The 25,352-nt window shown below is 39.7% G+C and overlaps 1 protein-coding gene and 1 non-coding gene across 4 annotated transcripts; both read right to left on the bottom strand.

The window, feature by feature from the left end:
• MTFR1 (mitochondrial fission regulator 1) lies at positions 1–24,154 on the bottom strand. Of its 3 annotated transcripts, none has more exons than XM_036397709.2 (8): positions 23,921–24,154; positions 17,778–17,920; positions 14,445–14,543; positions 9,119–9,237; positions 5,615–5,856; positions 3,577–3,838; positions 3,313–3,481; positions 1–1,699 (listed from the first exon to the last, which is right to left on the bottom strand). In XM_036397709.2, exons 2-8 carry the CDS (start codon positions 17,841–17,843, stop codon positions 1,640–1,642), a joined length of 1,017 nt encoding a protein of 338 aa, XP_036253602.1. In that variant the 5' UTR covers positions 17,844–17,920; positions 23,921–24,154; the 3' UTR covers positions 1–1,639. The 3 variants fall into 3 exon arrangements, with proteins under 3 accessions (XP_036253602.1, XP_036253589.1, XP_036253595.1); XM_036397696.2 differs by having other exon boundaries at positions 23,878–24,006; XM_036397702.2 differs by having other exon boundaries at positions 23,900–24,003.
• TRNAV-AAC (transfer RNA valine (anticodon AAC)) lies at positions 11,889–11,961 on the bottom strand. The gene has a single exon. It is a non-coding gene; the product is annotated as a tRNA-Val (tRNA).
• Positions 24,155–25,352: the final 1,198 nt, after the last annotated feature.

Here is a 25,352-nt window from a genome sequence, read left to right as displayed (position 1 = left end):
TCATTTGTAGAGTACCACAAATCAAATATGGCATCTTTATTTTATCTGCTTTTAATTTTATATAGTGGCAATAGAGCATAAAATACAAAACTTAAAACCAAAGTTAACTTTTCACAAAGGTGTTTTAAAGGCACTTAAAAGAACTGAAGGACTGAGTGACCAATCAGTAGGACTGATGGCAGAGCACTTTGGAAGGAAGTTACATTGTGTACGTATTAACACCATTCAAGTTCCACACCAGAAAACAAAGCTTGTACAAAACCATGTACAACCTACATTCCAGTTATAAGCAGCAAAGCTTCCCCATCTCCAGTAACCTTGTCAGAGCCATTCAGCTGTCTTTATTTAAAAAGTGCTGCTTTTGTCTTTTCCTGGCAAACAGAAGCTCCGAGAGGCAGTTGTACTTGTCCCCCCAGTAGCCGGGAGCAGCTTAGAGCACCAAAAATACCCAAGCTCAGCGTTTTCAATGCTCATCCATGGTGAGAGCAAACCAGGGTGCACCTCAGCCACAGCTCTTGGTTCCTGAGCAGCTTTTTCACCCTGACTTGTACTTTCAGCTTGAGCCTTTCTACACCTGTGGAGAACATGAGCTCAGGTGGTTGGTACAGGTGTGGCAGGAAACAGCTGCTGCATCAGAAGGGCTTCCCCTGAAGATGGGCCATGGGCAACAGCTTATCCCACCTCTTCCCTGCACATGGGGCTACGAGGGCTTGTGCAAGCCCCATCTGCCAGAAATGTACCCAGGGAGCCAAGCTGGGCAGAAGGTGCCCACGAGCATCACCTAGAGCAGCACAGATGAGCTGCTTTTGGCAACTTGCACCCCACAGTACTCTGTACCTTTGTTTTCTTACCTACAGCACTTTATGCCAACTAACACATACTCTTTGTTATTTTAATCTGTTGCTATTTACTGACTATTCCAAATTCCCTTGACTACCTTCTGACAGAGGCTCCCACAGCATGATTTTACTCTTTATAATGGCCACAGGATGATGCAAGCAGGTTTTACTCCCTTACCCTTGCAAGCTGAGGTGAAACAAACAAAAAACCCCGCACAAAAATGTACTACTATGTATAATTTAGAGATTTTTTTTTTTTAATTTAGGACCTCTGCAGCAGGTTCAAGTTTTCACTTTGTGTCAGTAAAAAGCAGAGTGCCTCTAGGTTTTCTTTGGGATAAAAATTTGCTACAGTTAAGTTTAAAAGAAAGACTTCAACATGAAGATTTCAGTACAAAATTACACATTGTAGTGCAAATTATAGGTAGAGCTCACATAAAACTGGTATTAACTTAAGGATGTATCACCGTCATTATTAACATGTACACAAATTTTTAAGCTGGTCAGTTATGCACAAAAAATGTTGCATATATAACTTAGTGTTAATGGACTAAATCCATCACATAAATCTGAGTGGAAAGCCAAGCTTGAATACAAAATTAATACCTGAGTATAATGGTCCAATTTATTCCCCTTGATAAATCACCTACATACAAACATGTTTAGTGCCTCGTTTCTGCATTTCACTTTAGATCTTTCGGGGCTGTAAGAAAAGAGACCTCTCAGTACTAGTGCTATTTGCAACATAAAATATTTTATACAAAGCAGCTTAACAGTCTTTTGCAGAATAATCTTTAACACTAAGATTTTTCAATTAAAGTCTTCATCTTTCCTGTAGACTTCAGCATGTGTGGTCCAAACTGGAAAGAAAACCAGAGACATGTTCAGATTGCTTTCAACACACCTCTTGTTGAACTATTTATCCATCCAAGCAGTAAAAGCAGAACTTGGGCAGAAATAATTTCCTTTATCACCTGCTTCTCTGCATGTGGATGTCACCAAGTAAGGGGAAACTTGTGTTAGCAACAGCTGAAATTGCTCAGAGGAGGGAGCCCACGACCTGCTGGAGCAGGGCTGGAAGCAGTTTGCTCCAGCACAGTAAAATGAGATAGACTCCACTGTCCCTACACCTTGACAACCAACTGCTCCAGCAGCAGTTTAACAGTGCTTCTGCTCTTACTCCACCCTGTGTTTCTGTGCAAGTCCCTTGCAAAACTGTCATACAAGTCTGATCTAACAAAGTTAGATACTGGTAAGTAACTGATGGACAGATTTTATTAGCTCCTTATGGATCAACATTCTATCATTTAATCAAAATCTTCAGTTTTCTTAGCTCTCGATGACTTGATGATCTTTTACCTCAAAAGGTGGATTGTAAATTTCAAAACCAGAAAACCATGAAAAAACCCTGAATGAATAAACATGGCCAACTTGTTTTCTTCTCAATGCACCAGAGATGCTGAGGAAATGTGATTAATTCTTGGGAAACATCTAGCCTTTTATTTGAGAAGAACAGCCTGAACATTACAGAAATAAACCAGTAGAGGCCAAAAGGCAAGTAAGTCAACATTAATTAGCTGAAGTACTCAAAAGTCCTGAGATTTGTGGCAACAAAATGTTATTTTCCTTAAAACATAATTCAGAGCAGAGCCAGCTTTTGGACTTTAATGTGCATTTTTTCAATTGCACAAATGAAAAAAAAAGCCTCTTTACTCTTCTTGTCTGGTTCCACAGCATAAGGCTTCAAGGATTGCTGACAAACAAAACTGATCCATACCAGGCTGGTTTTTAAGTGTACATTGACAGAGACTTGTATTTTGAATGTTCACTGCTTAAAAAACAAATTCAAATCCATCTGAAATAAACTAGAAGCCATTAATAACTTGTGCCAGGAGGTGGACTTCAAGTACAGTTTCATTTTAACATTCTCACACTATAAAGAAACTGCTTTCATATGCTCAGCATTTCCAATTATTAGAAGAAACTCCCTATAAGAAAGAATCAAGATCCAGCAGGCACTCTAAACAATTTATTTTCCAAATTCTAGGAATGTCTGATATGTTTCAGGATCTTGCTTCAAAGTTTCACCTGCACCAGCTGAATGGTTAAGGTTGGTAGTAACAGGCAACTCAGTTCAGACTGGATTTGATGTGAGCCCTTAGCAATGATTTTCAGAATATCAGATGCTGTGGCAATAGAAAACATTTTTCTTTTTTAAAAAATAGCAAAACTGTAACAGGACTTTTTAAAGCTAGGGCCAAGACACTACACAATCCTAAGACTTGCCACTAAAAACATTTAATTGCCAAAAGTCCTGGCATATCAGCTGTACTTCACAGGGTTTTGTGGACCTAACAAATGAGATGCTAACTTGTGTAACACCTACACATGTTAGCAGAAAGATGTAGGTTGGTTTGCACAACTGTAATTTAGTTCAAGGATGTATTCAGAATCAAAATACTCAAATACTCACCAGCACTACCTCAGTCTGTGTCTTTGTTTCAGCCTTTGGAATCACTTTTTCTGTTTCACCTTGGCTTTCATTTTGGTATCGATACGCAAATTTCTTTTTGAGAGCTTCTGCTATTAATGCTGCCGGATCTGCAGGCTGAGACACTTTAGGTTTTGTACCTTCTAAGGATCTAGAAAAGAAAATGGTATCAGTCTCACCCTGAAATCGTTTTGAGTCATAAAACCAAATCACTAATGCCAATCTTGTTACATTGACATTTATTACCTTTTCACCGAGCGCAGTTTCACACTGTTCATGTCTTTGAGGATTTCTAGCATGTTTGGTACTTCAGGCTTCTTTGGCCCGTTTTCCACCACATCCTGGCCAGCATTCATTTTTTGGTTTTTCCTCTCTTTAATGAGATCAATTGCAGACTTACTCTGACCCAGACTTGAGGGAAGGGGTGGAGGCAGAGGAGGAGGAGGAGGTGGTGGCAGTGATGGAGGTGCAACAGGGACAGCAGCTGAAGCAAGTGGACTTGACCCAACTACAAATCAAACATGCAATACAAGTCAGCTTACTTGTGACCGCCCTTCACATGTCACAAATGCTCAGGTAAGAAAATCACTGTATTATCTTTAATTGAGCCCCCTCTACCGCCTTTAGATTGTAACTTCTTCGTTCCTAAACCATCTAAGTAGGTTCAGCTAAAAAAAACATATGAAAATCCTTCTTGAAAAGTTAGAAGTGTCCTTTGAAATTCCAGTCCTAATTCTAGGTGCATTTGTGTCCTTACTGCAGTGGGACAGATGCCATGACATCTTCTGGTTATGTTCTGCCCTAATGTTACCAGTATTTCCCTTTCTTCTCAGAGGCAGCTACTGAGCTGGAAGTCACAATCTGACACAGGAGCAGTGTTTCTCCCTACTTATCATCACAAGTAAGAAATTTCCATACAACATTTTTCAATGTAAATTTCAGAGCTCAAGCAGTGCTTAAATTGAAGCTTATTCAATTGAAACTGTCCGAGGTTGAGGATTTTTAGGCCAGCTATTCATCTGTCTCTACTCATAGAGATTCTCACAATAACCTTGATTTTGAGTTCCATGTAGACTTTAGGTAAAAAATTGTGTTATAAATACAGTAATAGTAACAACCTGACAAATAAATAAAGAAACCTCTATTTAATTGCACCTTTAAAAAAAACAAAAAAAAACCAATCAAACCAGAATTTTGAGGCTTGGAGTATAAAGTGTGTAAAGATATTTATAGAAATAAAACAGACGAGTCTACTCTGTATCTGTAGGAAAACACACAGCATCATTATCACGTTCTACCACAAGAGGGAGATAAAGATGATAAAATAAAAATTTAATTTCCATAATAGATAGAGGTAAAGGGGGAGAAAAAAAAAAGCTTATACTTATTCCACATGCCCCCACCCTCCCCCCCATAATTAAAATTCAAGAGTGAAACTAGCTGATCCTTAAAACTATTTCATAGTTTTGAATATGAGCAGTTCAGGAACAATAAAGTAACTCCTATCAGTAAACAGCTAAAGAAGCATCTGAAAAATCACAATATGATTTTATACACAAACATAGGCAAAGCTTGTACTTGTGAAGTGACCTTAGGAAAGAGTGACAACCAAATGCCTGTCATCTGCAGCAGACAAGGGCCCTCTCCTGCTAATCTCTGAAGACTTAAAACTGAAAGGAGTCAGAGGTGATGGAAAGAGGAGGAAAAAATCCAGGAAAAGAATGATTCTGTTTACTACCAGAAACAGTGCACCACTTTTGGTTCCATATGGACAATGTGTCTGGTCCCAGAGATGACTGCAGTAAACAATTAATTGCCTTTTCTGTTACTTGAGATGTATATTACATATTCCAAAAACATAATTAGCATCTTGTATGAATACTTAATGATATCAGAGAGCCTATTTCCTCATTGAATGGAAAGATTTCAGTGTCAGTAATTAAGTTACATTCTTTTAGTTTGGTTTAAGCCATCATGTTTATCATGAGCTTTGCTCTGAAAGCTGTTTAATACTTCTTTACTCATTCACAGATTCAGAGCTCTGGCAGATTTACAGACAAACACAATGACTTTAGGAATACTAAAAAAATACAGAAAATCTGGCAAGTCACTTGTCTTCAAGACCTATTCTGTACCCCTTGGTTATTGTGCCAAACTAACCAAAACAATATGGAGAAGTGTTTGGTGTTGCAGTATCTCACAAAAAAAGAATTAACACAGTAGTAATTATAAAAGGGACACATTCATTAAGTAATTTTTACTAAGAGCGCAGCAGATTTAATACCTGTTGTCAAGTTCTGCTGCTCTTGTAAGGTTACAATTTTGGCTATCTGTGCTCTTAAAGAGGCCAGTTCATTTTCTAGGGCACTGATCTTCTGCATTGCTTCTTCGTTTGCCATCACTGCAATCCTGGGCACTGGCTCCTCTCCCGCCGGGCTCTGCAAGGACATTTGTCTGAGTGGGGGCTTCCTGGAATGATGAGCCTCGCCTGGAGGAGGCTGGGCTGCTTTTAACCAAACTTCTGACCTGTAACAAACATATCACAACATGTTTTAAGGCCTTTGAAATAGACAAAGACTAAAGCAATGTTACCTACAAATCAGGGGTACAAGTTGAAGACCTGATTTCAGAATTGTTTTTACACAAATCACTTCCACCAAAACCTTAAATAGTTTAAAGTAAATAAGAGCTTCACATCCTTTCTCCTTGCATCATGAGCTGTGTTTCTTCTCTTCTCCGAGACAGCATTTTGTAGAATCCTTGGTTTCAGCAAGAAAAAAGGAATACATTTCTTCTTATCCCACTCTATTGCTCTGCCTCAAACCTATTGTATATTTCATATATTGTATATTTCATATATATTGTATATTTCATATTTCAGCAAGGAAAAAGGAATACATTTCTTCTTATCCCACTCTATTGCTCTGCCTCAAACCTATTGTATATTTCATTTGAATTAAGATTTTTCTTCCCTTAAACGCTACCATTTTTCCCCATGGGCAGCAAATATCCATTTGCAATTGATTCCTTTGAAGAAATAAGAGTTTCTTTATTCCACATGATATTTTTTTTGTACCGTTTGGATTCCTGAATTTTTTAAAAATTAAAAAAAAAATTCCCATTTTAGCAGCATTGGGAAATATGGAGTGCGTGAAACAGCTTAGTGATGCAGAGACTGCTTGCCAGTTGATGGGAGAGGGTCTCATATCAAGTTTTCTAACACAATAATTAGAACTACAGAGAAGAAAATTTCCATACAGTTTTAAAGAGTCCATGACCTCCCCTGTGCTTCTCAGAAGAAAATGTAACTGTTGCCTTCCCTTAATACCCACCAAAGCTCAAGCCATGTTAAACACTGAGGCATTATTGAGCATCTGCTCAAACAAGTCCAATAAGCCCTTACAAAGACACCAGCATTTTAAAACTGGTTATCTCAAGAATCTGAGGAATCTGATCCAGTTAAAGATGTCCCTGCTCATTGCAGGGGGGGGCTTGAACAAGATGGCTTTTAAAGGTCCCTTCCAATGCAAGCTGTTCTATGATTCTGTAAGTAGAATTGATAAGGATTGATGACAACAAATCATCATAAACTTTAAAACACAAAATGTGGCCACATACTTAACTCCTCAATCCTCCTTGATGTCAATCCCCAAACTTCTCAGGCATGCCAGGATTCTATTGTTTGTTTAAACAGGAGAGTGAGAATAGGGCCTGGTAAAAGGGCTTTCTGAAATGGGTAGAATGGCTCCAGGCTAACTCAGCCCAAGTGCCCCATCACTCTGGATGAGTGGATTGAGCTACTGTGAGTGCTCATCAGGTTAGATATGCAGCTGTGCTAGACCTAAAGCAAGAGCCAAGATTTAAGGCTAGAACAAGCCCTGTGCTCTGACCACATCAAACCAAGATTAGATACACATTTAAGTCTTCTATGACACTGACAAAAACCATCACCACAACTTGCAGAAATTTGATCAAGGAGAAGTGAGTATTATGGATGCTGAAATTTAGGTGGTGTTATCTAGACAGGAATAGAGAGCAACTCAAGCTGAGAACAGGATACCTCCTATAGCAGCCACCTTCCTGCTCTCTTAAGTAAGGTGGAAGGAGCCAGTGGTCATTTCACTCCTTAAAACCTGCCTTCCAGAAATTTAAAGGAGCAGAATAGCTAAACAACAAAGGGTATTTTCTGCTGAGAGCACTAATAGAGATGTCTTGACTGGAATCTAACACTATGGAAAAATATTATGCCTGAGTTGTCATTATTACTCTGTCCAGGGGTAGAGGAAAAATGATTTCTCATTTAGTTGCTTCCTGTATAAAACTGTATTCACAGAAAAAAACCCCAAAACTATGTCTGCAAGACTGTTTACTAAATTTTACAGTGGATAAATATTGAACAGTAACACCTATGTGATCCTGTCGAAACAGAGAATTTCAAATGCCTGGAAAACACCTAATGCATACCAGCTCCACTAATACCGTGCACAGACGTAATAAACAGTGCACACTGAAATAGTCATATTTGCTAAGTAATTCACTTCCTGTGCTCCATCATAAGCTGTTTGCCTTAAGGTCACCATGTATCTGCAGGATTATTTTAGTCCCATCCCACATCCATCTGTCCCTGCTCCCCCCTTCCCATGCAGACGTTTTAGCAAAAATGCAGTCCTACATCTTTCACAATAGGTTCTTTGAAGCACCAAAGAGCCATTCTCCCTGTTGCCTCCATTAAATATAAGAGCTTTACAGTTCAATCCTTAAACGAAATACTTCTGTGCAAACAAAAGCAGTATTGGACAGTTAATTTCCTTCCTATCAAACAGACTTCAGAAACTGTTTCCCAAGCAAGTGCTGAATTCTGTGACTCCCCTCTGAGTTTGTGAAATTAATGTGGCAGTGCCAGAATGTTTGTTATGCAAAGCTTCACTGTAACCAGTCATGTTGGAGGGCATCTAGGTCATTACTAACCTATTTTCAAACCTATGCTTTCAAATTAAGAACAGTATCCTCCTGTAATCTCTGAAGCCAACAATCTGTGCCCTTCTCTGACAGATTAGTTTGTTTAGAAGAAAAACCTGCTTTGCACTACAGTACTGTACTTTCATTTCTGCATAGCCCAAGCAGCAACCTGAGTAGGATGGAATAGAGAACTTCATCCCTTCAGCCAAACTGTTTCATGTAGTGACAATGCTGTGCAAAACCCTTGGTCCAACACGGCAGTACCTACCCAGCCTTCTGGACACAGGTGCTCACATGCTTCCCTGCCAGTTTTTGTTATGAAGATTAAAGATGTGAAACACAAACCACAATTTTTTCATTGTATTCAGCAGACTACAGAGCCTTAACCAGAAAGGTGAAAAACAACATGCCAATTACTGGGTTGCCAGAATGACCATTGCTGCTAATGAGAAGCTGTACAGTTCACTGCCCCATGGTAATGACAATCTCAGGAGAACTGCAGAATCACTGTTAGCAATTTTGCCATAGCACAGCAGACATTTTCATTGCTTGAAGCTATTGTGTGCAGTTCTTTGCAATACATAAATAAATAAAATCCAGAGGCTTCCTTGTATAATGTCAATCTCCTGTATGTTTTCCAACAAGCCTTGGTTTCATAATCCTATTAGTCTGACCTCTACTACTTCTTTTCCAGACTTTACCTCTGTCTCTTCTCCTAGCATTCCAGTGCTCTCTGTTAATTTGTAATGCACAGCAGAGTCTCAGAGGACAGAAGTGAAGTTTCTTCCTTTCAGTTAAAAAGTCCAGAGAGAAGATTCTGGAAACATACCTGAGCCTTGTAGAGACTTCACCTTCTTCTTCAGCAATCCATCCTACATCAGCGAAGGAGGCCACTGCATCTTCTCTGAGGTGAGCAGGAGTGTTTCCTTCCCCGACATGAGAAATTAGCTAAATTTTAAAGGCAAGATTGAAGGTTTTAGAGTCAATACTTTCAGCCCAAGTCACATTTATGTTACCCAATACTTCTACTGAGGCTACATGTAACTATTAACACACACATGCACAAAACACATCTGTAGACTTGAAGAACTTATTTCTGTCCTGTGCTCAAGTCCAGAATAATTTCACTGACTTCAAACTATTAATTCCATTCTGCTGAACACTTCACAGAAGTTCATGGCTAACTACATACACCATCACATGATGCTAATGAATACTAAAAATCCAATGCAAATTATTACCTTTAAAACAAACAAACATCAACATTCTCACACAGTTTTCTATACTAACTCAAATAGTATGTTTTTAAATTATATTCATGACCAGTAGTTAAAAAAGACATTAAGGCTGCCAATACTTCTGAAGTATTTTGTTCTAATTTAATATTATTTTTAAAGTGAAATTCTGCCAAAGTTTCCCTTTCCCTACAACTTCTGTATAAGAAGTATGTACATTGCACAGGGGAAAAGCAAACAAGCAAAGCAACCCCAAAACCAGGCAAAAAGGCAATTCTACCAGCTCAGTAATCACAAAGACTTTGAGTGAGAGGTAGGATGCAATCATAACATTATACATTACGTGCTAACAATCTTATTTACAACATGCCAAACAAATGGACCATTTTCCAGCATGGTTCTGGCCATTAGCTTTACAGCTGTCTGAAGGCAAAGGTGAGCAAGGTTTCAGAGTCTGGAACCTTTCTTCAATTTCCAGTTAAGTGACCTGAACAGTGATTTGAAAAATTGTTTTGACCATCAATACTCACTCCACAGTCACAACTCAACAAAATGGTTTCAAATCTATTTTGAAATACTGGCTGCTTCCCCAGGTCAGATGAGGGAATGTGTTCAGAGTCACTGGACTCCTGAGCAGCCTGGGATCAGTATCTCAGCAGATAAAAGCTACTGAAACAACTTTCAGTAATTTGCTCTGCTCAGTCTTTCACCTTGAGTTCCATATCTCCAATGCATAAATGCCCCAGCTTTTGCTTGTATTCCAAAGAATCACAGACTGTTTAAGGTGGGGAAAGCCCTCTAAGATGACTGAGTCCAGCTGTTAACCCAACACTACAAACCCACAGCCAAATCTGCATGAGTTGCTGCAGCTGTTCAAGTGCTGCCTGTGGCCAGCAGTGGCCAAGGAGCTGGGAACACTGACAAAGATGGTGGCAGTAGGTGCCAGTCTGCAAGGGCAGCCTGCACCCAGACCATCAGCATCGAGGTCAGTTTTCAAGGCAACCCCACTCTGTAAGAGCCAACTACTATGAAATGTTAGCATTAATCTGAATTTGTAGCAGAACTATCACAGCAGGACTGCAGCCTGGATGAGGTGAAACTGTTTCAGAAGAACATCCACACATATTTTAGTAGTAGCCTCGGATACAGAAGTCTCAGGCAGAGAGAAGTTGTGGGCTTGGGGCTGTTTTTTTCCCTGGGAGTTGTTGCAAACAGCCTTAGAAATTGAGATTAGTTGCCTTCACCTCACACTCTCACTTGTATGAGAGTCTTTATCACAGCTCCCAGGAGTGCATATTGGCACCATCGGATCATTTGGAAACAACAGGGTTTTTTCCAGGTAGCATCAGCACAGATGGTAATATGTTTATCACATTAACAGTTGTGCCTAATACCATTACAGTCTGCCTCTCTTTAAAGCAGTCTAGAGAATACTATATTGCATGTTAGGATTTTTGCTGTTTGAGGTTTCCTTGGCATTTTTCTTTTTAAAAATGAATAGAAATTTTCAAGACCACAGCATTTGTATTAATGCTAATGGCAATTTTAAAAGAGCCATAATACATGAGCCACTTTTTGCAGGTGATACAGATTTTTCTAGCAGTAATATTACCATTAAAAGATTGAAGCCACTTTTAAAGACACTACACATACTTGAATCAAAAATAATTTTCTAAATCAACAGTAAAGAATATATTTACCACTGCCAGAATTCCTGCACAGATAAATAACTTCTAATCCAAGATTTAGTAGTAAGCCTTCTGTTATGTTGTGATACAAGTTTCTTCTTAATTTTAATTCATATTTATATGTAAACAGAATCTGCTTGTTACCCCATATACAGATGTTTCTTTTCTCTATCCCTAAAAACAACAAAGCCCTCCTCAGCAGTAGAATTCGAATTTCAAGTTAATGCAAGATTTTTACTGTAATTTAAAGGTGAAAAGCCAATACCCATCTCTCAAAACTTTCACCTGCCTATGAACACCTCTGTGACTACCCCTATCCTCCAGTCAATTTCAGCAGAAAAAAGCCTGAACAACTGCTCTGCCAGCACCTAAAATGGAGAACAGAGTACTGAAAACAGAGGCCCAGTTCTACTGGATGGCAGGAACTGAATGAATCTGTGCTATAGCCTGCTTTTCTCTCTCTGAAAACTGTATAGTTGCTTCCCCCACTTCTTCCTTCCCAGGCTTTCTGCCTTAGTGTGCATGTGTGCTGCACACACAGACACCCTGAGGGCTGCAGACCCATCATGGATTTCTGATGACTACACACACTGTACTGCTCTGGCACCTCGAGTGGCAAGGGACACATAAAAGAGTCATTGAGTCCAACTCCCAAAGAAGGAGTCAGCCTCGCCAGTGTTTCCGCCCGGTTTCGAACCGGGGACCTTTCGCGTGTTAGGCGAACGTGATAACCACTACACTACGGAAACGCTGCTCGGCAGCGCCGCGGGGCACGCTCCCTGCTCTTTGTTTGCTCCACCAAGTGCCAAGCAGAACAGAGACTTTTACACACAACAGAATAAAAACCTCTTAGCTTCAGATTACTAATACAGTTATGTATTAAACATTCAGAAACACTTCAGGTAAGAAAAACTTGCTGTGATTTTCCAAATTAGCCCAGTAAATTCAGATGTTTGTAACATGCCCACCAATTTATTAGGAGACTTCCACTGAGTTATCAGGTATCCATCAGACAGACAGGAGAAGCATGAGACTAAAACAGAAGTGCTGTAGTTAAAGGATGCTATCTTGAGAGACACTACTGTAGGTTTGGTTGAATCTACCTAAGCTATACTAGTAAGTTTAATTTTATTATCTCCTAAATACTACATATAAATCTAAAAAATATGACACACAAAAGATCCGTATGAACTATTTTCATTTGTTTGTGCCATATAGAGTGGATAAGGTACATAAACTCTGCCACTTCTTACTGAATATGTAAGCTGCATTTTAGTATATAGCAGTTAATTTAAATGTTGACTATGGCAAGATCCAGAGTCAGTAGACTTCAAACATCAAAATGTTTGGCTACTATTATTTTTTCAGGCTAGCTGAACAAAAGCATGCTAGAAGGTATGTACGGACATTACAGAGATATTCTTTCAATGAATCTCATCCATTTATCATAAGGAAAATGCAGACCTGTGAAAAGCCTGATGCTCTGGGGTTAGAAACATTGATTCCATACATGCACCCTCAGATGATGCAAGTAAGATTTGATTTGTTTTTTTAAACAGAATGACTTACAGCAAGGTTCAGCTCATGGTCCTTTCATACTAGAGCTAAAGCTGGTAAGAAAGAAAGAGGAAGAGACAGCTATAGAAAGTGTCAGTTGCAACAGCACGAAAACGATTGAGATCAGTATTGAACATCACTATAGAATCTTAATGCTGAGATAAAGACACAAAGAGCAGATGTTAGCATCACACTTACCATGTTCAGAAGTTTATAGTTTAAAATAGAGTCCACACAAACCATATACATTTTAAGGTGTTTCAAGGCTCAAATTCTGGAATTCCTATTTTTAATTAAATCAACTCTCACAACTGTACTTCTGTTTTCAGGATCCTTTCATCTCATCGAAGGTGAATGCTTATACTTAGTGTACACACAAAGCTGAATGAATGTCTCTTTAAGAGGACTAAAAAGTCAAATATTATATTTATTTTAACAGAATCCAGACCAAAACATATTTATGTATGTATTTATTTAGTTATTTATTTGCTTAAATACTAAAAATAATCAGGAACAGATTCCTCAGATATATCTTACCATTCCTTGCAAGAACATAAACCAGACATGTCCTCTTTTATGTACCATATTAAGAGAAGTCAGTATTAGGCTAACTATCTGCAAACGAGCATCATCTTCCCTTGTATGGCCTTCACAGCACAGAAAATCAGACACACAAGAGACTTCACTACATTTTAAATCTGAGGCACAGGGAGCCTTCTTGCTGGCAAAATACCTACTAATTATATATTCAAAAGTTTAATCCAGCATGCCATTTGTTGTCCTCACCTGCACAAAACTCCACATTCCTTTACTTTTTTTTTCAACAAGCCAGTAGAAATGTGAGATGGCTGTCCCGTTTCTCAATTAAGAGAGGCAAAATGTTAGCATGGCCTTTACTATCACACCAATAAGGCTTCTATGGTTATCTGAACTATCTAGTTTTGCTACTGTAATTTCAAGTCTAAATATTGTTCATACATTTCATTTATGATAAAGAAATTAATTTAAACATTGAAAAATTTAGCACTGTGGAAATTATTATATTTTAAGTGTGGCAGCTGATTCCCTCCATTCATCTTTACACTCCCCACCCTTGCTCAGCCCACGGAACATTCCTCTCTCAGCTTGAATTTCAAACACTAAATTTCTCCAATTCTATACCCACCCCCTACCCCTAACACCAGAGTTGAAGAGATTATGTGTAACAGCTTCCACTTTCCCATCTGTTCCTGAAAGACTCATTATAGAAAGCATGGGTTTTCTCTTCCTTAAGCTTTTACACTTGCTCTTTACCCTACCCTTTCACCTACACAGTGCTAGCCTTGTATTTTAAACAGAAGCAAACAGGATACTCATGTTATCTTGTAACTAATTTTTTGATTTCTGATAAAGTTGTTTATTTTCCCAAGTATTTTTAATACTGTTCATCTTTACAGGCCTCTTAAGCCTAGCTTATAAGTTCTGTTTATATAAATAAGTTTCAATCATTTTTCTCTTTTATGACTTTTTTTTCAACTTTCCTATTTGGAAAAAATCTGAACTGGAAGCAGAGAGAAGTTAAGTAATTCTCCTATATCTAGTTTATCATATTCTACTTTTACAAACCTTCTAGTAATGAGCAAATCTCTTTATCAGTATAGTGAGAAACAGATTCTAAATTGCTGAGGCCACCTACCTGAAAGTGAACTCTTGGACACTGTATAAGAGAGAGGTTAGTACCAATTTTTCTTACAATACTTCGAGATGAACCATAAGGCTTGCTTGACCAAAGCACCTGCATGGGAAAAATAGAGAAGCCAGCTGTTAAGGGAACTGAGTTTTGTATCATATTGTAATAGCTTTCCCTTATTCTTCTGTACCACGCTTTTGCCAAACATATTTACTAATTTCTTTCATGCTGGAATAGGATATAATGTTTATACACTGAATTCTGTCCCAGTGAACTCCTTACATTCTATCCCCAAACTGGCACAAACACATTACACATCATCAGTACAGTACAGTACTGTACTGTACAGGCTGCTTAAGGTCAAGACAGACTCTGGATTAAGTCTAAAGCCAAAACAATAAAATAGGTAATGCAGAAGACTCCAGGAGCTGAAAGTACCTTCAAAAACACAAAATTCAAATTTTTGAGACAATAAAGAACCTACATTCAGAGAGACACCTCTTTTTATAGGGTTTCAAGAAAAGCCACTCCATCATTAAAAATCCTTGAAGTCACATAGTTCTTCATTTCTCAAAATATTTTTTTTCTTTTTTAAGAGCTCTTCTAACAGGAATAGCGTCTACCCTTCTTAATGAAAGTAAGTATCAGCTACAATAAATATGAAAATGTAACTGTGAAATTAAGGAGCAAAGGAAAGTAAAATGAAGAAAATAAGACAAAATTTTTGTATGAAAGGAACTTTGTCTCCTGCCCCAAAAAAATAGATTCACCTAGAGATAATTGCCCACAGCAGCTCAACACACCAGGCTTCATTATAACTGTTTCTACTTCAATTTACATTTTTTCTATGTTGTTTCAACAGGGATTAAATTTGCTTCTTTTTGTTGTATTTAGTATTTACAACAGCTTTATAAAGGAAATAAAATGGGAGTTTAATCCTAGGAGAATACTACAAAATGAGCCAGAACAGAAGCAAACACCCCGGAGAGAAGTAGGAAAGATTTCAGCACAGGCAAAGGCAACAAAAACAATGCAAACGAGAAAAAGAATAATGAGAGGACTCTAACACAGGGTAAATTGTTAGTAAACAATTAGAACATTGGATGGTAATTTAAAAAACTTGGGCCAATGTTTAATTATGGCTGTAAATATGAATTTACCTATCAGACTTTAGTTTTTAAAAGATCATAGCTTCAAGCAAACTTGACATCCTGGTAGAAGGTTGCCCAACAAAGAAAACAGGAAAAATCCAGGCTATTCTAATTGGCAATGGCAATATTGCTTGTATGATAACTGTAGTGGTGCTGTGGGAGGTGTATAACACACAGCTGAATATTTTAATATACTAAGCAAAGATCACTTCACTACTTGTAGATATTGAAGGTTCTATTAAAAAGGAAAGTTTATGTTCCATGGTATTGATCCCCAGATTATTTCACAAACATGCCTATTTCTAATTTCTATCCTTCCTTCCTCTGGCTTTACTGGAATGTAAAATTTTTGACATAATAAATGTGCACTGCACATATGCTACATCCTCACAACAGAGCTGCAACTTTGCCACGAATCCACTCAGATCTATTTTTTTCCATTCTATAAAAAAAACATTATCTTGCTTAATACACTGCTAAGCTGAACACAAATTTTTCAATGCAGAGTAGTCTATTGATGCTGCATTTTGGTTGCCTCAACCAAGACCTCACATGTGTGCCTATCACCTGTTTGTTTACATGTCTGAGCAAACAGCAGGTAGATCAGTGGCCTTCAAGAACAAGTCACTGACAAACAGCACCACAGTAATACAGTCTCATTATTAACAACTGATTCTGATTAAAGCAGAACTGTTGGCAAGAGACTCAAAGTGATGGGGCATTGGAACAAATAATGCCAGTCAAAGGAAGGCTTAATAAGTTGCAGAAGTAATTCCACAACAGCAAGACAGTCTAGACTACACGCTCTATTACCAACACAATGCAATGCATTTTAAACAAGCAGCAAAACTTGTTCAGATATTGCTCACACCACAGACAAGTTGTTGACTAGCAGTCAAAAATATTTGGTTTCCAAATGCCCTTGGGGCCCTTCAACAACAGTGGTTTGGTGCACCAAAATGCTGAGTGACTCAGTTTTGGTACCACAAGATATGGCAGGACATTATTGTCAGAATACTGCATGCAAACTGTGCCACAAGGGATTCAAGTAAAATCAGTTCCCTGCTCAGCTGAGCTGAGGTCTCAGCACTGCTCTAACCAAGTTCACACAACTTCTTGTTGACTTGAAGCACTGGCTGAGCAAGTCTGCAAAATGCTACTTAGTCATACACTGCTATTGCATCAGTTCTTCGCTGTGACATTTGGAAATGTAACTGCATTATCACAAGCTTCATACAAGTAGAGAATGGGGAGAAAAAGACTAAAAACTTGTTTCTCTCCCTATTTAGGCTGAAATTGCTGAATTACTAGTGTTATAATGCAATACATTCTTTGAATTTTCAAAGTTACAAGGAATCTCAGATCAAAATTCAAATAAAATCCTAAAACACAGATTCTGGTTGTCAATCTTTATTTACACTGTATAAACAATTTGTTCTCCATAGATTCCCAAGACTGATAAACGGTTCTACCACAATAATACTGACTAAATACCACACATAGCTTTTAAGGATTTCCCCATTCTTAAAACATTAAAATACTTCACTTACAGGGATTACTGCACCGAGGTCAACATTTGTACTCAAAATAGCTTCCTAAATATCAGTGACAGAGCAGCTGATGTGTAGCAGTTCTGTCTCTCTCTGCTAAGCATTCAAAGAAAACTCTCTATATAGTCTTCACCGAGAGGAGAGCTATGCAGGCCTGTTCCTGTTTACACACAGCAAAGAACACAGCTGTGCTGCTCTCACGTACTGTTACACCTCCAGAAGAGGTAACTATAGCACAGAAGAGGTAAATGTAGCACAATAATAATCATCTCAGTTTCATGGGGCTTTTGTATCTCCAAGGTAAGAACAAGCAATAAGATTTTTTTTTTAATCACTGTTAAAAATAAGATGGAATTCTCCTTCAGCTTCAAAACACACATAGAAGTCCAGCATGAACAGCAATGTTTACAAAGTAAACAGTTTATTGGAACCACAAGGAACTGCGTAGTACTTTTAACACATTTATTACTCAATATTTCAGTGCTCAAGTCATAAACTTGATGACTTTTCAGCAATGCAGAATCATCCCAGTATTGAGTGTACCTAAAGTGTTCTTCTAGATCAGCACAAACTAAACCACATGAAATGCTTTCTATACCTTATTTTCTGAAAACATAAAGGAAGTTTGAAACACTTACTGATTCCATGTTCAATCCAATTTGTTCAAAAGCCATCCTAATTAAGCGCTTCAGCCAGCAAATCATCAGGACTGGAAAAGGCCTTTCCGAACTTGGATTTAAGCCTTCCAAACCTACAAGGCTGCCAAGGTTCCATAGTAGTTCTGAAATGAGACACATAAGAATTTTAGATGCATGTTGTGGAACATGTACAGAAGTAAACTGCTAGATTCCTAAAAAGACAAGTTTTAGATACAACACAGATGACACCAATACCTTGTACTGTAAAGCAAAGGTGTTCAGAAGGCATCTACTTAATACAGGTAACAATGACTTTTTAGTAGTGTCGTTTTTATAGACTCATAGAATTGTCTGAGTTGGAAGGGAGCTCAAAAGTCATCCAGTTCCAACCCTCCTGCCATGTGCAGGGACACCTTCCACTATCAGGTTGGCTCAGGGCCCCATCCAGCCTGGCCATGAAAACTTCCAGGAATGGGGCATCCACCATTTTTTCTGACAACCTGTTTCTGTGCATCAGCACCCTCATGGTGGTACATATCTAATCCAAACCTAGCCTCTCTCAGTTTAAAGTCACTGCCCCTTGTCCTATCACTACATACCCTTGCAAAAAGTCCCTCTCTAGCTCTCCTGTAGTCCCCTTCAGGTACTGGGAAGAAATCTAAGCTGTTGTAAAGTTAACAATTAAAAAGTTGAGGAAATGACTGCTCACTTGAGCTTGGACAGATGATGGCGTTCAACAACTCTAAGTGAGCATCAAGCCCTATGGAACGCCTGCAGATGGGGATTAGCACCAAGATTGAAGTGCCATACTCATATCTAAAACTCATTTCTATGCAGGAACAGACTGCAGAAAGATGATCACCTCTCCTGATTCACATTCTCTGACAGCTTTGTTGCTCCTTCCTTTTTCCTACAACTAAGGAGAGAAAGGAAACATGGAAAAATGACTAATGCAGGAAAATTACATTAAATACTGTAGATGTAGGACATGAAAATATTCAAGCAGTTTATAAGATTAGACAGATTTCAAATTTTGTCTATTTATACACACTCCATTCCCCTGACTCAAGATGGTTTTATTGCTCCTCTAGCAAAAATAGTGTACTTTTTCTTTAACTGTGTTCTACACCAGTCATAACCTGGACACCATTGAGAAGTGTATGCCACCAAAACCAGGAAAAGAAGCCACAGACTTGTGTTTACATTTCTTTTGTGTAGCAGGCTGGAAACAACACTCTGTTGATGCATCCCTGAGCAATATATTTGCAGTATGAACAATGGTGTTGCTGTAGTCACTCTCTATACAGACAGGGATGACTAAAGCAATGCAGCAGCAAGGAACTGGTACTTGGGAAGATGGAAAGTCAGGAGATGGAAAAGCTCTGCTGTTTGGAGAAGCCAAACAAGCCCTTCAGTTAAACCATCATTGTTTCCATTACAGATTTTTTTCAACAGTTTACAGTTCCTTAGTAATAACGTATCTCGTGTGGAAACTTGGCAGAAACAGTACAATCTTACAGTTATCTTTTTATAGACAGGCTTAAAAGACGGTTGATATTAGTTTCTCATCATCATCACAGGATTTTGTTTTGTTTGTGACTAAGCTCAGAAGAAACTGTTAATCTACACCAGGAGATTAGAATGAAAATGACAACTGTTATAGGAAAAACAATAGGGAAGAATAATGGGCTAGCTACCAAACAGCCATGAATACAAGCTACACTCATTCATAGTAAATAAATAAGTCATGGACTTCTTTATAGAATGCTTGAGAAGTCTATTAGAGAAGCATCACCATCTACTTGATCTATTATTCCTTTAGGTATCTGTTATTCTTCCATTACACAACCCACTCTTTAGACCTTGGATCTCATTGCACCTGCAGTGCTCTTAAAACAGGAAGAATACAATGCCCCACACTGGATTTGGCATCCTATCTGCCACTGTAGCATGCAGTTACACAAAGGAGAGGAATGCTCCTTTAAAAGGGGAAACCTGTTCCAAAGGTGTGATTACATGTGATCTACTCCACCTCATTCCAAAGTCCAGACTTGTTCAACAAGCAGTGTGGAAATCAAAAGAAAAAAAAAAAAAGAAAGCTTCATCAAGACAAATTCAAACGAAAGAAAAAGCTAGGGTACAAAGAAGTACAAAACTTGTAATAGTTTTGCTGAGCAACTGCAAAGACAGGGCTGGCTGAGAAAGGCAAGTGATAGGACTAAAAGGAATGACTGTATCCTGATACACTGGTCTCTCAGCCAGCTCATAGGTTTAAAGGAAGTCAGAGTCATGTTTTCTTCCAGGCAGAGAAGAAAATGTATGATTTTGTTCCTGATTAAATGAGAGGTCCAAGTCTAACAATAAAGACAATCTGGATAGAAGTGAAAAGTGAGTGTTAGAACTTCCTCCAAAGAAATCAGAGCAGGTCTAGAAAGTTTCTAAGAATTTAAGAAACTTAAAGGCAAACAGATAAAAGAACAACACAAAAACTGACAAGATAACCAATTAAAAGCACAAAACCAGATGTAGAAAAAAAGTAGCACAACATGAGGATGACAGAATAGTATAAATATGAAGTAGTAAGCTAAAAAAGGCAAGCTACAAAATGGGTTTCATCTCACAGGCATAAAACAGTCCTACATGTATTAGCAGTAAGAGGCAAGAGAGACAACCATGATGCAACAGGAAAGAGAACACTGTGATTTGGATAGTCAGTATGTATTCAGTGTTTTCACCTGACAGTGGCAGGTAAGACAGGTGTTAATACGGAATACAGACAGTGCTGAGAAGTTATAAGCATCCAGGACAACAGTATCTAGTGAATTTCTAGTGAACCTTGCAAAGTTCAGAAACTTGTCAAAGTAATTTTTGAAATATTGATAATTAATTTCAGAAACTTGGTCAATAGGATTCAAAACCCCAGGAATCAAAGAAGGAGCATGACGACACAAAGCACCGGAAATAGTCCAAAACACTTATCCTGCCCTAAAATATTACGGTGACCCTTTATAATTCCAGGTTCCAAGACTTTGATGACTGAACACAAAAGAGCATTCATTCAACAACACAACTACTTCAGTAAAATGAATATTTATAGTACACTTTATAAGTTATTTTTTCCTCTGTAGCCTAAATACTTCAAGTATTTGAGACTGGGGTCATCAACATCTTGCTCTTTTCAATGACCTGTGTGTTGTTGCAGAAGAAAGTGACTGAAATCAATCTGTAAGAGCAAGAGTACCACCCAGTTCCTGGACTAGCTTCCTTAGTTTGTGGCTCTAAGGAAAACCACCAGGTTTGAACAACCTCCAGTTAATCTGTTATCTAAATGAAAAATGCTTCTTAGTGTATTTTTATCAGATTATGAGTTTACAGGACTATCTCCAGGCAAACTTCATACTTGTTTCTTTCCAACTATGTTGCACTATACCTTTCTTCACAAAACTCAACTATTTCACAATTGGTTTATGTGCCAAGAACAGACAGGGTTCATTCCAAAAGAAACTGCTGGACAGCAAGAATGAAATCATTAGCAAATTCACCTCTCGTGCCCTGTATACATAGCATTTTCAGAAGCAGAAGCTAAATGTTTATGGCTTTTAGTAAACAGAATAATACCTCTTTTAAAATATTGACCTTTGTGGTATTTATCCTCTCTCTTCTTGGTGCTACCTACAGTAAAAATAGTTTAATTTCCCAAAAATTTCCATAATCCAATTACTAAAATGAAGAGCCCTGAGTGATAGTAATATTGCCATAAAGAAACCAGTCCTTCTGCTCTGCCTCAGCAAAAGTATTACAAGGATGAGCAGCACTTGTGGACAAGATTACCAAGATGTCCAAGGAGCTGTAACATAAAGAATTACATTTCACTGCATAAAGCATGAGGGGTTGGAATTTCACGGGTTCATTTCAATGAAACCCAGAAATTAGCAGTGCTGAAGAACTTTCTTACTGATATGGAACTATAGAGGAATTCCTTGGTTTAGAAATGAGGAAATCTACATTTCCAAGCCCCCTGGAGCTTGTTTGCCCCTACTTTTCCCAACCACTTTTGCAGGCTCTGTGCAATACTCTCATATCAAATAGCAAGCCAACAAAGCTGAGAGATAGTACCACTGATAAATGACAAAAAGTTAATTAAATAAAAATAAAAGCTCTGGAATCTCTGCACATAAGGTATAATATCCAGTAAATATGAACAGAAGCCCTTTGCCAGGCTTTTTAGTGAGTCCTACACACAAAAGATTAAAAGAAAAGCAGATGCAATTGCTTTCAAACTGAAATTCTTCTATGAGTTTTTCAATGTGGCATTTATCCAGGTCCCCTTCAGAGCATGAGTTCTTGCTCTTTAAAAGAAATACGATATTCATATTTTTTTTACTGAAGGTTTCTCTCATTCACTTAAGGTCCATACAAACATAAAAGAGAATGACTTGATGGGATTGATGGAGCAGATTAGTCTCAACAAAGAATAAACAAAGGTATGAAATCTGAAAAATGAAAGGTGTAGTCTCTAAATTCAAAAGGCATAACTTGAAGAAGTTTAAAATTTTCAAAGAAGCATAGGTTCAAAGGAATACCAGCCACATAAAAATGAAATGCAAAGAGACCAGGCTCCTCCTTATTTTAGCAAGAACTAGGGCAAGCATACCTCCTCAGTCTTTTAGGCTACCACATGACCCAAGTCCATCTAATAAAATTACATCCACAAGGAAACATTATTTAAAAAGTAATAAAGGAAGATAAAGCAAAAAAAAAACCCATTATCACAACAGCCAAATGGGCAGAATAATCTCTGGATAAAGGACCAGACTCTGTCCCAAACTGACACAGACCAGCTACAAGCAAAGTAAATATGAATTTGGCAGAGGTCATATAGCCAGAAACAGGAGTCTCTTCTTTGGTGTGGAAGCAATAAATAATGGAGCAGCCCAGTACTAACAGAAACACCTGTTTGGAAAGATATGGAGAGATAAAAGTCAGTAAATACTACAGGGATAATCTAAGCTAGTACTGGTATGAAATTTAAAGCAGGAATTGAAAATCATACATATTTGCAACAGAAGTTGCTAAAGCTTTCTTAAAAATATAGCCCCATTGTATTTACCTGAACACGCAAAGCCCTGTTAATCAGATTTCATTCATGCTATCCCATCTTGTCAACTTAGGACAGAGAAAAAAAATCTATGTTTCAGCACTAGTTTAATCAAAAGCCTTTGCTCAGCAATGATTATACCTGCACAGTGCACTGTGATACCACTGAGAGGTAAGTGAAACCCTTCAACACCTACAGACCACAAGGTATTATGTGACAGAGACAACCAGACACCTGCACTTCCCTGCCGGACAGACAGACAGACAGACCTCCCCACCAGCTGCTGTGAATGTCAGTCTTTCTGCTACAGCTTTGAGAGACAACAGCAGGTAAGTCTTACAAACAAAACGGTGTGTTTGTCTGAAAAAACATTTTAAAATGTCCAATTTTCCCCCCAGATATCTCTCTGTGTAACAAGGCAGAGTTCCTACACACAGTAATCATGTTTTACCTAGTGACCCCTACAAAGCACATTATTTGCATTCAGCAACAAGCAACCAGAACTTTTAGACCTGATGTGCAGATAACTCGACTGACTCATTTTAATCACCTAGGTAAAAGCCAGTGGGGATGAGAAGACATAATTCCGATTCATTTAATCTTTGTTAAGTCTTGCTTTCACAAGAGCTGCAGAGCACTCTGAGGACAGCATGTTAATACTAATGAAGTACTGCTGACGCTGTCAGGCAGAGATCAATGCACTACGATTGATTTCAGCATTCAAACTCTACTCACCCTCAGTATTTGGAATTTCAACAGCTCGTTAAACAAAAGGAAAAGACGCACCCAGCAAGTTACTTATTTATGACCACTACAGAAGAACTTGAGCACGGCACCAGTATCACTAAAGGTGCACACAGCAAGCAGTGTAAGTTTACAGAAAAGAGAAATTAAACCACCATGCCCCTTAGGGTTCATTTTTCCTCTTATATGCCAACTCTCTATTTTAAAGCGTCCTCAAAAAAAACTTTCCATATTATCTCCACATGATCTTGTATTTACATTATTCCGCGTGACCTGTCACCTTCTCATCACAGCAGTTCACCTGCACGAACAAAAGCTTCGGCCCAGCACCCCGAGGCGCTTCCACGCTCCTGCCGGCACCTGCCCTGCCCGGGGACGACGAAGCCGCCCCGAGCGGCCTGTACGCGGTTTCCAGGCGAGCTTCCCCTCACGCACCGCCCCTCGCCCGGGATCGGCCACGCCAAGAGGGGCTGACCAGGGGGAAGAAAAGGGGGTGCCCAGGAGGGAGGAAGGGGCTGCCCAAGAGGAAGGGGAGAATCTCGGCCGCGGCCGCCGCCACTGCCGCCACTACCGCTGCCACCGCTGCCGCCACCCCCCCCCCTCGCCTCACCCGCCGCCGCGGCCGACGCGCTGCCTCACCCGCTGCTCGCGCGGCCGCTCGCGACCCTGCCCCGGCAGCCAATCGGCGGGCCGGCTCGGCGCCGCCCCGGCCAATCGCGGGCCCGGCGGCGGGCGCGGGAGGCGGGACGTGGCGCGCGCAGCGAGGGTGAGGCGCTACCCGGCAGGCGCCGAGCCGGCAGCGGGCGGGGGAGCCGCCCCGCCCCGCCCCCCGCGCGGTCACGTGAGCGGAACCCGCCAATAGGGGCGGGACGCCGGGCGGTCCCGGTCCCGGTCCCCGGGCAATTAGCGAAGTGGATAAAGGACACGGCTTCAGGCTGTGCCGGGGGAGGTTCAGGTTGGGCGTCAGGAGCAATTTGTTCACGAAAAGAGTGATTAAATGTTGTAGTGGGCTGTCCTTGGAGGCAGTGGAGTCACCATGCCCAGAGGTGTTTAAGAAAGGCTGGAAGTGGCACTCAATGCCCTGGTCTAGGTGACAGGGTGGTGGTGCTCGGCCACAGGTTGGACTCGATAGCCCTCGCTGATTCCCTCATTCTGAGGCGGTGGGGAAGGGCAGCGGCCCTGCCCTGTCACCGCTGGGCCAGCGTTGCCGTGTTCGCCTCGTGTGGTGCCTGCGGGGCGGCTCTGACTCCACCACAGCCCCGGCTGTGGCTGCCGGCGGCCTGCGGCTCTCTGAGGTGCGGCTGTCGGCTGCGGTACCGCCGGTGGCTCCTGGGCTGGCTGTGTCCCATTAAGACCTTGTGGAAAGGAGGGCCGGGACCCCTGTGGAACCGGGCGGAAAGTCGGGATCGCTGTGGGGCAGCGGCGTGATAAAGGGGAGTTCAGAGTTTCTTCGGGCTGAATTGATTTAAGCATTACTTAGCGGGTGTTTTCAGCTTTAGAAACTACCGAGAACTTTACCTCAAGCATTTTAAAATATGGTGTGAGGGTCATGTGGAGGAACGAGGAAACAGAAAACCTTTGCCTTGATGGGGACCCAAACCATCGTAAAAGATCAAGATGCAGCACCTGGTGCTTTTAGAGGTTTTTTTCAGCCTTAACCATGCCTTGATTCGATATGAAACCAAATCTAATTTCGATGTCTCGTGGTGTGGGGAATACCCATTTCGGGTTTC

The sequence above is a fragment of the Molothrus ater genome, chromosome 1 (assembly GCF_012460135.2).
Source record: "Molothrus ater isolate BHLD 08-10-18 breed brown headed cowbird chromosome 1, BPBGC_Mater_1.1, whole genome shotgun sequence".
Lineage (NCBI taxonomy): Eukaryota > Metazoa > Chordata > Aves > Passeriformes > Icteridae > Molothrus > Molothrus ater.
Note: the sequence above shows the minus strand (reverse complement) of the source record. Positions and strands in the feature narration are given on the sequence as shown.

What these genes read in the sequence shown, in the direction of transcription:
- MTFR1 (XM_036397709.2), bottom strand. Translation starts at nt 17,843, where the DNA reads ATGATTTGCTGGCTGAAGCGCTTAATTAGGATGGCTTTTGAACAAATT. An exon ending in TTGGATTGAACATGGAATCA is followed by an intron (nt 14,544 to 17,777) that starts GTAAGTGTTTCA and finishes TTTCCCATGCAG; the next exon opens with GTGCTTTGGTCAAGCAAGCC. An exon ending in CACAGACTGAGGTAGTGCTG is followed by an intron (nt 1,700 to 3,312) that starts GTGAGTATTTGA and finishes TTTTCTTTCCAG; the next exon opens with TTTGGACCACACATGCTGAA.